Raw genomic sequence first — 13,725 nt, forward strand, 5'->3', positions numbered from 1 at the left:
AATTTAAATTGACATAAAGCTTTGGCTAACCTTTCTTATTAAACCATGCTTCCAAACTTTTTTGCTGGGTGTAGCAGTTGAAGTGTACAGCTAATGCTAATGTTTTTAGATGCTGGTTTTTAAAACCTGAAATTATGAAATTTTTCTTACACGGGGGATATCTATGAACTCAAAAGCTCTATTCCAGATCTATAAAGTTTTTACAATTTTTACCACTTTTACACATTTTGCGTTCCCGTACACAAAATTTATATGAAAATCGTTTACGACTTTTACTACTTTATAAAGTACGGCAACAGGCCAATAGATAACTATGCGTAGAAATTACGGACATTAATCCGGTTGAGTGTAACCGGGGTATTAGTCGCTTACAAGAAATTAAGGCGAGAACACAATGGATTTTTGTTTCTTATTTTTTCCGCCTCGCTTCAAAGCGCAAAAGTGAAATTGTACTGTTTTTAATAGGACAGACCACAACAAAGCGAGGCTTCAGGCCACAAAGTTGAAAATTGTTGAACTATTGAATTCTTCGCCTGGCTTCATTTTTGACATTTCGTTTCGACATTCAATTTGATATAAACCCGTGTTCAATCTGAAAAATAGAATTTGGCTGCTATTTTTATGTTCGATACTAATTATTTACGAACAATTCATATTAAAAAATTGAATTTTAATTGATATATTGAAATAATTGTGTTTATAGCACCCACGAATTTTATGCTTCGATGTGTGATACCAAGAAATAAGCGGCCTAGTGAAGAAATAAGCTAAGCAGGAAAATTAAGCTTAGAGCTGACTGTGTTCTCACCTTTAAGGTAGAAATACAATGGATTTTTCTTGCTTGCGTGGCTTCATTTCGGGCAAAAGAATAAAGAATGGCCAAGAGGAATTTGATTTAGGTTGCTTTTTTCATTTATTCTTTTACTGAAGCAAAGCAAGCAACAGGCTGATTGTTTTTCTACCTTTATTTGTGTGGATTGAAAAAATTTGTACGAGTTGTTGAGTTAACGAACACACCTAATATGCGGTGTCAATTCATATAAAAATCGTGGGTTAGACTATGTTTACATTTACGAAATCCACTCGATTTCATCTGTCAATTCCTTTGTTTATACGTCAAATGAAAATTCATCCGAAATCGATTGGATTTCATTTGACGTTTGAGCAATGGAATTGACATTTGAAATCGAGTGGATTTCGTAAATGTAAACATAGTATAGGAAAATCGATAATCGACCATGAAAAGTCTACGTTTCGATTTTTGCTTTAACTAAAAGTCGTCTTCGATTTTACCTTTCCCAACCAAAAAGTCGGTCAAACGAAATTCGACTTGTTTATCCCTACTTTGCTGTGCATTGCATTTTGTTACTTTGTTTTCCGGAGTTGGAGTTGGGAAAAAAATTAAATTCTAAAATAAATATATACACATATTTTCCCAAAAACAAATTAATTGATTTTAAATAAAATTTAGTGTTGTGTTTTTATTTAAATAAAGAAAAATTAACAGCTAAAAGAAAATACAAACTGCAGGCAAAGAAAATATTGCCTTGGAAAGAAAGAAAGTGCTTTCACAAAATCGCGGAAGTAAATACGGAAAATTATGCGATAACAAAAATAGGCAAATAGCAGCCAATAAATTGATTATTATATATTGTGTATGTGTATTATACTTTAAAACCACCATATATACAAAAAAGTTAATTATACAATTTATCGACTACAAATTGAATCAAAATAAAAATAAACTTTCACCTTATTACGACAAACGAGAAAAATACATACGATCAAATGATAAAAAGTGCAATCAAAACAACATATTGACTGGTTAACGATAAAAAAAAGAAGAAGCTACTATCAAAACAGTTTTATAATTGTATAAATTTTGCAAAACACCAAATTGGTTTATTTGTTAATATGTATGTAGTAAATGAATGTTAATTCCAACAGCAGACACACACTTCATTCGATACCTTTTTCGGGCTGTTAACGACCACAAACATTACATTGCTCGTGGGGGGTATTATATTGGGTAGGAATTGGCTGCCAGACAAAAATATGATGTAAAATTAACCACAGCTATGTTTAGCGATAGCGTGGGTGCATTGAATTGAGGTTGGTTGTTGTTGCAACTCGGTCATTACATTTACATTAGGTGTGTCTTTTTACGTGATAATTTGTAATAATTATTACGAAATGTTACTAAATTCTGTCTTTTTACACAAAAGTTCAGTAAAAGAGAGCGAAGTGAGAGAACAATTTTGACAGTTGTTTGCTGAGAAATTGCTAAAAGTTGCTAAAAGAATTTTTCCCAGCAACATTTAGCAAGTTCGATCAGCTGTTTTTTAATCATCTGCTAATGGTCAGCTGCTCAATGTTTATCTTATTTTTGTGGAATATATTATAAATATTGCGATTCAGCTATATTTATTGATTGTTTTATTAATATATTAATAATTTTTTATTTATTTTGCTTAAAATTGAAGAACTTTTTCATTGATTTGGAGTTAGTTTTTCTTTCACGCATTTGCGCCAATATTTTTGTTTTTGGTTATTAACTGTTATCTTGCTAAAGTTTACTAAATGCTGTCTTTTTACTTTTTTCTCTATTTTCGGATCAAAGAGTAAAATCTCTCTTACTCTCTGAAAAGAAGTTACTGAATAATTATTACTGAAAAAGTAAAAAGACACAACTATTATCGTGTTAAAGTAAGAGACGATACAAGACGAAAAGGCCCATCCATCGCAAGTGGTCATTTTTATAGATACCCGTCAGAAGAAAAACAAGTCTACTTATCATCATCCTTTGTCTGCTACTTCTGCTTTGTGTGACTGTGCGGATTATCCAGTTATTACATGCCTATAATTAAATTGTAAACTATTTATAAATAATTGACGTATTTTTCTACAACTCTTTCATTATTTTTCGTTTTCGCCCGTCGTCGTTTGTATGGGAATCTACTACTTCTTATTTATGTAGTTATGGCCAATCCAGCTCCTTTAATGAGTTTTGTGGAATTTGTCAAATCTGAAGCTGAAGTTGGTGGTAGCGGCAAATACTCCAGCAATTCATCATTTCCCGTTCCACCACTACAGTTAAAAATAGCCAAATTGAGCTATGATCTGCACGAAGAAATCCGTAAATGTACAGAAAATTCTACAATTTCGAAACGTCTACGCGAAGAGCTGGAAAGGTAAGTTGAACAAAATTGAATATGTTAATCATTTATCATCATAAAAATTAAACAATCATTTATTCTTCTAAAAATACATTCACTTTAATTATTGTTACTTATCTGGCCACAGTATGCTAACATTGAAAACCAGTCAATGAACTTGCCGGTTTGTTTCATTAAAAAAATAATTCTCTCTGTTTATGATTCTGGGTTTAATTTGATTTTTTTGGTCAAAACACACAAAAAGAAAATACTAAACAAAATGCAAACAAAAACTACGAGCAGAACTAGCCATCGCAATGCAATGTTTACAAACATTATCTCTGCTTGATTCTTGTTCTCTCAGATGATCATTGTTAGATTGCTGATTGCTGTGTGGATATCTCTCGGCGTTTATGTTTGCCAGAGTTTCCTCTAGTTTTGTGTTTTTCTTTGTTAATCATTAAAACAAGTTTTTGCATTTTAAAAAATACGGAACTCGCGAATGATTCGATGCTGCCTTATGAAATATCAGTTTATGGTGATGATTTTTTATGATCGATAACATTTATGTCGTATAGAACGCTTGGTCCATTCACTAAAAACTAGTTCCTCAGATATAATATCTACGTTCCAGGTTCATGTTGTGCTGGATCCCCTGAAAGTAATCAGAATTGATCATTAGCCCTATAGGTAATTCTTCCGTAGCTCAAACATGACATTAGTTATTTGTGCGTCCTTCGATCGGTTCAAACATTTTTCTACTTGTTCGTTCCTAAGATATAAAAAAGAAGCATATATTGTACAATATTTAACTCCTTTAATCTCAGAAGTGATGTTATTTGTACATAAAATTTTACAAACATATTATTACTTTCCTTGTTTTATTTTCTATTCAAATTAAAATATACATATATTTGAATATTGTATGTGTACACCGGTATATTAAACATTATAATTTTGATTAATTACGTTGTATAACAAAAGTAATTGTATGAATCCCACATCAAAATCTTATTTCTCACTCACTTTAAAATACAAAGGAAGCCCAAACAGAATAGTAATATTTATATTTATAATAAGCAAACATCAATTTGCATTTCAAATACATATATAATAACAACAAATAAAAGAAAATAGTTGTTGACATTTCGAAAGTGATTCTACTGATGTTTTCTTTAACTGGTTTTGAGATAGCCATCAAGCAAGCATTTTGATTATACAAAAAGTGTGCCAATTTTGAAAAAGTGATAGTTTTGTTAGACTTATTATCATTATAACATGTTTTTAAAGTCCGTAAAAGGCATAAAACATTATGACGTATTGTAGCGGCTATCTAAATATGGGGTAGCATATTAGTAATTTTTCTCCACGAGGGTTTTTATGAATATAATTTTGTTTTAATAATAATATATGTTCCACAAACATCCCATACGGGACACGGGAGACTTCTCTGATATCAATGAGTGCACCCCGATTCATATTAGCTCAATGATAAGGGACTTACTGTTTATTGTCGAGTCCGAACGGCGTGTCCTATGACACCACTTGTAGAGAAGTTTTACATGGCTGAAATACTCAGGAAAATCCGCCGACATTACCGTGGGGTATTTTGCCACCGTGGAAATTTTTGATGTTGCCTGGCCGGGGAATCGAAGCCACGACCTTTAGCGTGCAAGGCGGGTGTGCATACCATTGCACCACGATTTTGTTATTCCTGCATTTAATTCCTGGAAATAGTTTTAATTTTATTGCTATTTCCTTTTTTATGATGATCTCATTTTCTTTGTATTAGGCTCTCCAATATTTTAATATTTCCTACTGTGGCCTTATTTGCTGTATCTGAAACATGATTCAAAACTTATATTTAAGCAATGACTGTTGATATCCCAGGTTGCTCGTTTGTTTGTTATGATCGTGGCGACCTTGTAATTCTCGTCCTCTTAGTTTTTCTGGTCAGTTACAATGTCCAGCTATTTCTAATCGCGCTTTAATATTTGGGGTAGTTTCGTTTTTGATTAACTTATTTAGAATATTTTTTGTCCCTATTATCGGGAAATGAGTTGCTTAATTTTTTACACATTTTTTATTTATTTTTTTAAACGGGTAACCAAGCCCCTAACGCCACCTATGTTACAAAAGCAAAGTTATCCTAAACTATACCTTACTCAAACTTGTCAAAATTTCGATTATGTTCGAACTTCGAAGGTGCGCCATAGCGACCCACTCTTTCTGGTACCTCCCACACAGAATTTCAAAATTTTTTACAAAAGTGTAGTTTATTCACATAAAACTTATCGTTTCGAGCTTTTTTGCAACATATTGTCCTCTCGGCCCCTTATACAACGGTACAATTTTTTCGGAGTCTCTACTTATTGAGATAATGGCCCTAAAAGCTGTAGGTATCAACTGAAATGTACGGAAACTTATGATTTGAGTACCTGATTGGATCGAAAATTTCTTCCGTAATATTTTTACCAAACGTTGCAAGAAGGTCTATAATGAACAACATCTTCGGGTACCTCCCTCACAAAAGTTCAGATTTTCTCTTAAGAGGTTATGGCCACTTACAAACTTTACAAATTCGAAAATTTTATATTGGCTCATTTTAAAGTACAGGTAGAATAGAATAAGTTGCAAACATTTCGAAACGATCGGACAAAAATTAGCTGAGATATGAGCGATAGAAAGATAAAATTCATTGTAATTTTTATGTAACATCGAAGTTTGGAACGCGGTTTCCTCAAAATGACATTTTGAAATGCGGTGCCCATTGTAGCTCGAAAACGGATGATCCGGTCTTCATATGGTTTTGTGGGATTATAATACACATAAAAAGTTTGTACTTTAGCGAGAGACTTAAAAAAAATTGAGGGATTTATGGCGAAAAAACTATAAGGCCATGTTTATATTATAGCCTTTTGCTGGGTTAACCTTCTTTTTGAGGATTTGTTTGACGTATATGTAATGGAATTGACATTTAAAACCCAGTGGGTTTGTTAAATCCGGTTATATATAAACGTACTATAATTTTTTTAGTTAGAATCGAAATTTTGATTTGACAGTTCACATTTTTTTTTTAATTGATATTTTTAAATCCGCTTCGCTTAAGAAGTACAAGATTATTAGGTTCTTAATGACCCCACAAAAACATACTGATCGGTTTATTCGTTTTCAACTTAACACCGCAAACTGCTTTAGTAAAAACAGCTTTTCGTACGGGGTTATTTGTCAGAACACTGTGCAATATTTTTCAATAAGAAAAATTCCGAAAGTAGCTCAAGGTGTGATCTATCATATGAAAACGAAATCTCTTCGGAAAAATATGGTAGATTTCTTGTAAAAAATTCATGAAAAATGTAATTTTTCGTGCTCAATAAGGGTGCCGTGACATAACTCCTAACGGACATTACTCCCACTATATTCAAAATTTGCCTTCAAACCTAAACGAAAAATGCTTCCTACAGGAAAATAAAAAGTTTTTGTTAAAATTCGCAGATACTTTCTGAAAAAAGATAAGCGCCACTGGCGAAAATATTTTTAAAAAATCGCGCGGGTTTTTACAAAATATTTTTACAATTTAAGAAGATAAAAAGTTTTTTTTTTTAAATATTTAAATACTTTCTGAAAAACGAAAAGCGACACAGGAGAAAATATATTTGAAAAAAATCGCGCGAGTTTTTACCAAAATATTTTCACAATTCAAAAATTTCAATATTCAAAATTTGCCTTCAAACCTAAACGAAAAATGCTTCCTACAGGAAAATAAAAAGTGTTTGTTAAAATTCGCAGATACTTTCTGAAAAAAGATAAGCACCACTGGCGAAAATATTTTTAAAAAATCGCGCGGGTTTTTACAAAAATATTTTTACAATTTAAGAAGATAAAGAGTTTTTTTTTAAAAATATTTAAATACTTTCTGGAAAACGAAAAGCGACGCAGGCGAAAATATATTTGAAAAAAATCGCGCGATTTTTTACCAAAATATTTTCACATTTTAAGAAAATAAAAAGTTATTGTGAAAAATATTCAAACACTTTCTGAAAAACGAAAAGCGCCGCAGGCGAAAATATTTTTGAAAAAAATCGCGCGATTTTTTTTTTTTGAAAAAATCGTGCGATTTTTACAGAAATATTTTCACAATTTAAGAAGATAAAAATTTTTGTAGAAATAATCGAAAGCGCAGCGGAGTTATGTCCGTGGAGTTATGTCCGGGCACCCTCAATAAGTGACCATAACCCCTTAAGTGCAGTTTAAGGATTGTTCGAGGATCGTTTATATTTTTATTGAAAGTTACCATAACTGTGCTGTTTATATCGATATAATATATTTAATAGGCAAAGCCATGGCATAATGGCCCGAAAGCTCTAAAAAAATCCCATGGCGAAAATCCCGGGACAATTTGAAACCTACCTGCGCATGTCTCTGTCTGGAATACTGTTCATATAAATAAAATATTTTATATTTGATAATATGATTGAGAAAAACTAAAAAAAAATAAATATAATTTTATTTTCATTTTTCCAGCTACAATCGCGAAACACGACGTGAAATTGTCCGATTGTCTCTGTCTGGAATACTGTTCATATAAATAAAATATTTTATATTTGATAATATGATTGAGAAAAACTAAAAAAAAATAAATATAATTTTATTTTCATTTTTCCAGCTACAATCGCGAAACACGACGTGAAATTGTCCGACGCATGAGAGGCGGTTGTGCTCCCTTATTTATTGCATGCAGTCGTGGTTGTGTACCAATTGCTGAATATCTAGTCACCATCTGTGAAGCTGATATAGAGCAAAAAGGTATTTTCGAAGCACCCGAAGATCGTTCATATCACATTGCAACCCCGTTATGGTGTGCCGCAGTATCAAATAATTTACCCATGGTTAAGTATTTATTACGAATTGGTAGTGATATAAATGCAGCATCAGATACTGGATCAACGCCGGTTCGTAGCGCCTGCTATATGACACATATGGAAATGGGTAAGAACATACATACATATGTCGCCAAGTAAAAAATAATCCCACGCCTTTTCTTGTTTAGTAAAATTTTTGGTTGAAAATGGTGCAGATATTAAACGACCAAATATTAACGGTGGAACATGTTTAATTAATTCAGTTCAATCACCAGAATTGTGTTTATATTTAATACGTAAAGGATGTGACGTTAATGCTGTTGACATACAAGGAAAGACCGCTTTACATTATGCCATACAAGAGCACAGGTAAGTAAGTGTCAATGCCAGTTAAATGACATATCGCATCTGTTCAACAGAAGGGAAGTAACTCAAAATTTTGAAATTATCACATTTTATTGAAAAACAATACATACTGTAAAATATCTTATAATTTTGACTACTCTTTCCTAAAAAACTGTTAGAAATGTATCAACAGTTTTTTGTCTCTACTGAACAATAAGAAATTTAGAGTTGCTGTCTTTTTGTTGAAAAGGTGCGATATTTTGTATCGAGGATAATCATTTGAATCATTTGGCGTAATGAACTAACTATATATCGTCACCATAAATGCCCGAAGTCGTATCTCCAAAAAGTAAAGTTAAATTATTATTTTGTTAATTACGGCTTTTGGCATTTATGGTGACGATATGTATGTACTCCAAAAGAACATTTGCCAAAATACTCTTCTCTTCTACTGAGTAGTAGCTTAGACGCCGACACATGAAAAATTCTATCGTCTATAGTTTTTGTTCGTTTTTGGTGCCTTGTATTATAATTTGTTAATTCCTTTTTAGTTCACGGCCCAAATCGGTAGAATCACTAAACATTTATGTTATAATAAATTAGCAGTAAGTAAGTTTGAGCTCCAACTTTATTTTTTGCTTTAACTTTCTGCTGTATTCGCTCGTAGTAGAACTTACGAATGTTTTTTTCGCATTTATCGACGATTGTCTTTGTTTAGGTAGATAACTTCATGAAGAATATAATAAATATTTGTTCATATTTCTTACAGACTGGAAACAACAAAACTTTTACTAGAACATGGTGCCAATCCCAATGCAGTTAGCCGTCATGGTGATGATGCTCTAAGAACAGCCTGCCTAAAGGGGGCTCACCAAATCTTTGATTATTTACGAAACAATTTAGAATATCCTTTGGAGAGACTGGCTGAAGCTCATGAGCTAATAGGTGAGACTAATTTGCCTAAAGTTAATATACATTTATATTTATTGAACAAATATTCTTAACTTTGTTGTTGTAGGTTCAACATTTTTAGATGAACATAATGAAAGTCGTGTGGCCATATTACATTGGCGTTTGGCACATCATTTAAGGGCTTCGCGGACACCATATATAGGTAAGTGGAAGGTGCTTCGAATTATTTAACAACAGGATTAATCTTTAGGCAAATTACGTATTGCCATTTTAAACTGTCAGCTGAAGTGTTTTACACAAAACGTCATAAATAAACAACATTTTCATAATTACCACAGAGATTCTTCCCACATTAGAAACCTTCCGAACTTCTATACACGAACATACATATAATATTGATCTGCTGATGGAGATGGGTTGTTCAACACCGGATTGACCCCAACGGCTGCCTCTGTCTACAAATTGTGGTATTTGTATCTTTTTTCTGTGTTGGGAGAATCATATCCCGGAATACCTGCTTCGGATCTTTTGGACCGCGACGGGATAGAAGAAACCCGGAACCAATTTCTGCGTTCTCGGTTTGTCACATCCGCTTCCACCAAACTTTGTGGAGATGCAATAGATGTCGGCAGAGGGTTCATCTCAAGGGTTATCTGGACTCGTCCATGTGAGGAACTACGACAGGGAATATATTGCTGCATGCTTCGAGAACAAAGCCCCTCAGTGAGTCATCGTCATCAGAATAAGTGACTCTTCGGCAGTCGCTCCAACAGCAAACGCACACACAGCAGTCGTAGCGGTTCCAAGGTAAGATTAAGAAAATATTGGATTTCACGAGCCGGACGAATACCATAAACAATAACAGCAGTTTACAGCGTTGTAATGATTACAACTAACTGAGGAAGGATCACTCCATTCTGTTCAATACAGACCTATCTCGCTTGAGCCTGGCTCTAATGACGCGTACAAGGAATGTTTGGGGTAACTGTCAGATGTGGACGGGTAGCAGAGAGGATGTGCCGGAACATCATTACAACTTCAACCGCTTGATATATACCTGCTAGTCGAAGTGAGACCAAATTTTCCAGCGGACGTGGCTGGAGTAGCAAATTAGCGTGATGAGCTTCGACGAGCCAATGATTTCGCTATTGTCGCCCGTAGCAAATATTCTTGAAGCTTTACTTCCCCTCAACATCAGAAATAGCTATACTGTTGTCGATCATCAGCTTGGGTTCCGTAAGCAATACAGCACTACAACAGCTCGTGTCGTACGTGGAATTCAGATACAAGAAGTTGAAACTCCGTAGATGGAAACAGGGAGTTCCCCAAGTGGGAGATATCTCCGAAACTCATTAATCATTCTTGTGTTCTACCGCCTCCGGACGGTATTGAGACCGTTTCGTATGCTGATGATTGTTCAGTCTTGTAATTCGGTACTGATGTCATTTGTGAAATGCTGAACTCTAATTTAATCGATCTTATCAGCTTTTACCGCGCGAGGAACATGCAAATATCCGCTACTAAATCTACCGCCACTCTGTTCACCACATCGACTGCGGTGATGAGCACAGAGTCCTGGTAGCAAAATTCGGCCACTAACTAACACAAGATCCTAAGGGTACCATTAAACAGCATGTTCACGCCGTCCGCGCATGCCACAGCTATCTGCCATAATCTGAGATGTACGAACAAGTTCTCCAAGTCCCCAGCCGGCATCACTTGGGGTGCAGACGAATAAACCTTGTTGACCACATAGAACGCGGACATAAGTGCAATGCGATGGAACAGTGGTCCAACCTATCAGAACGGCGCCCTGAGAAATGAAAGGGGGTACTTCTCATGTCATCTGGGAATCATCTGCTGAAGGCGTTGAAGATTCTTTCAATACGGCAATGGCATACTCTCGTTGCATTACTTTCTAGAGTGTTACCGTGAGAGTCATCCCTATCATTGTTTGGTGGATAGGACTCCCCCACCCATGCACGTCAGGAGGGATTTTCATGACCTAGAGAGAGAGAGAGGTCCAACGATATAAGAGAGAACCTCTAGATCAAATGTGTTCTTCTTTGGCACGGCGGTGCCGATGATTTTCGGCAATTTACACACACACACGACCCGAATGCACAGAAAGAGCGTACAAAAGAGAACAAATGTTTTGATTTGTTATTGTTTTATAGCTTGCGTGAATACAAACTTACTAACACACTGTTATAAGTTGCCAATATTTTGAATTTTCTCCTTTCTCTTTTTGGTCATGTCTACTCTAGATCAGCTAGTCTATCAAGCAGGTTTGGATAGCATTCACACTGATGCAGTCGCCGATGCCATCTATCGCAGCCCTGCTGCAATATACGCCTCTGATTATTGCCTAGATCGGAATTCCACGGCTTGTGTGGTGCATTGTAGACGCTTTGGGCCTTCCAAAATCGAGCTTTCCAGGACTAGTATATAGCTATTTGCCGGTGGTGGTATATACACGACTAACACTTATACCGCGAAAGTTTCACACTTCCATGTAAAACTGCTCTACCGTTCGGCTATAAACAATAGGTCATTGAGCTAATATGAATCGGCTGTATTCAGTGATATGAGAGAATCGCCCTGTCCCTTCTTGCTTGGGGAACAAACAATTATTATAAGTTCAGTTTAGGTTTATCTTGGTTTACTACAATTCCTCGACCATGGAATTCTTTCATCACACATAAAATCAATTATTTCTTCAATCTTATTTTAAAGTCCACGGCAATGCACTTGTATGTTATCAGGGGTTGCACCAAACATGTGGTCTTATTTGCTTCCTATAAATTTTAAGTAAAAAAATCCCTTTTTTAACTTACTATTTCAGAAAAACTTCCAAAAGTTCCTCTACGTGAAGCCTATCGCAATGCTGTAGAATTTCGTACACTGGAAGAACTCGATAACATTTCCACCGACATGGATGCCATGCGTATACAAAGTTTACTCATTTGCGAACGTATTTTAGGAATATCTCACAAAGATACTCTCTTCCGTTTAACATTTCGTGGTGCTTCATATGCCGACTCCCTGCAACTACAACGATGTATACAACTGTGGACGTTGCTGCTCGAAGTTCGTGTTCAACACAATACCCTGTTGCATTTCGATACATGTTTTGCAGCCCAGGCCCTAGTAAGACTTATGCTAGAATTACATGAACGTAACACCGATTTGAGTGAAAGTAATTCTGGCAATGTAAAATTGCCATATTTTAAAGATGTATTGGCAGTTTTCAAACTACTCACAGAGACTGTGGCCGAATGTCATGCCCTACTGCAGATACGTCCGATTTCGAGGCGTCAACAAGAGAATTTCGATAGTATTTTTAAGTGTATAGCTCATGCCATTTATTTATTGCTTGCCACAGCGGCGACACCAGAAGATACCCGCCTTGTTTACTTGTCGGTACGAAAGTTGGTGCAGGCCAATATAACTAGTGCTTGTACGAATGATTCGCTGTTACATTTGTGCGTTTCACGTTTGAATGTTATCAAAAGCGGTTTACTTAATGATGAAAACCTCAATGTGAGTATGAAAATTAAGGAAAATTCTAAGAGTTTCAAGTGTTGATTGTCTCTTTCTTCATTTTTAAAGGTTATATTTCCAAATGCATCTGTTATTAAGCTGTTATTGAATTGCGGTATGAATGTCAATGCCAAAAATGAAGTCAAATCTACTGCCTTGCATATAGCAGCCCAGCCGTATAATTTCAGCAATGAGGTAAACTACATATTGAACAATAATTTAAATAATCTTCTATTAATGATTTCCTTGATTTTTATTCATTCAGATCATAACAATACTTCTCAATCATGGCGCCGATCTCGATCAACCAAATAAATCGGATGAACGTCCTTATAATTTGATTTCGTTAAATGCAGCAAATTCAATACCCCTCATGAATTATATAAACTTGAAATGTTTGGCTGCCACAATAATCAGTAAATATCGTATACCGTATCGTAATCAAATACCAAAATGTTTAGAGAATTTTGTCAAAGAACATGAACCTTGAAAAGAGATTATTTGGTCATCAAAACTATGAGTATTCAAATGAAAATAATTTTTATCCTAAATGTGGCAAATTTCATGTTTTTTAAATGATTTTTGTTTTTATCACTGTGAACAATTTTACATTGTACTATTTATATAATTAATAATAAAATACATACATAATCTAAAAAATAAAAGAAATAAAAAATACAGCAACAATGAATACAATGCAATTATATAATCTGAAACATGTATAAATACATAAAGTGATATACCTATATAAATAACTCTCGAATAATTGTATAAAAGGTGTTATAATTTTCATAAATACTACTTACCTACCCTACATACATAAAACCAATACAAAACATAAAAAAGCATATTATTTATTTTAAAAATAAAAACAAAATAAAATTTACATACATGTATACACCATTTAA

At 34.3% G+C, this 13,725-nt stretch overlaps 1 protein-coding gene across 4 annotated transcripts; it reads left to right on the top strand.

The window, feature by feature from the left end:
* The first annotated feature begins 1,276 nt into the window (after positions 1-1,276).
* m-cup (ankyrin repeat protein mann-cup) lies at positions 1,277-13,725 on the top strand. 4 transcript variants are annotated; one of them, XM_073960034.1, is made up of 9 exons: positions 1,277-1,916; positions 2,978-3,191; positions 7,822-8,144; positions 8,206-8,386; positions 9,132-9,307; positions 9,381-9,476; positions 12,120-12,817; positions 12,887-13,012; positions 13,083-13,725. In XM_073960034.1, the coding sequence occupies exons 2-9, from the start codon at positions 2,980-2,982 to the stop codon at positions 13,305-13,307; spliced, it is 2,037 nt and encodes a 678-aa protein (XP_073816135.1). In that variant the 5' UTR covers positions 1,277-1,916; positions 2,978-2,979; the 3' UTR covers positions 13,308-13,725. The 4 variants fall into 4 exon arrangements, with proteins under 4 accessions (XP_073816135.1, XP_073816133.1, XP_073816136.1 ...); XM_073960032.1 differs by having other exon boundaries at positions 1,292-1,655; XM_073960035.1 differs by having other exon boundaries at positions 1,341-1,873.

This window comes from Musca autumnalis, unplaced genomic scaffold (assembly GCF_047663935.1).
Source record: "Musca autumnalis isolate F117 unplaced genomic scaffold, ASM4766393v1 scaffold_1, whole genome shotgun sequence".
In the NCBI taxonomy this organism is placed as follows: domain Eukaryota; kingdom Metazoa; phylum Arthropoda; class Insecta; order Diptera; family Muscidae; genus Musca; species Musca autumnalis.

What these genes read in the sequence shown, in the direction of transcription:
- m-cup (XM_073960034.1), top strand. Translation starts at nt 2,980, where the DNA reads ATGGCCAATCCAGCTCCTTTAATGAGTTTTGTGGAATTTGTCAAATCT. An exon ending in TGAAGCTCATGAGCTAATAG is followed by an intron (nt 9,308 to 9,380) that starts GTGAGACTAATT and finishes TTGTTGTTGTAG; the next exon opens with GTTCAACATTTTTAGATGAA. An exon ending in TTAATGATGAAAACCTCAAT is followed by an intron (nt 12,818 to 12,886) that starts GTGAGTATGAAA and finishes TCATTTTTAAAG; the next exon opens with GTTATATTTCCAAATGCATC.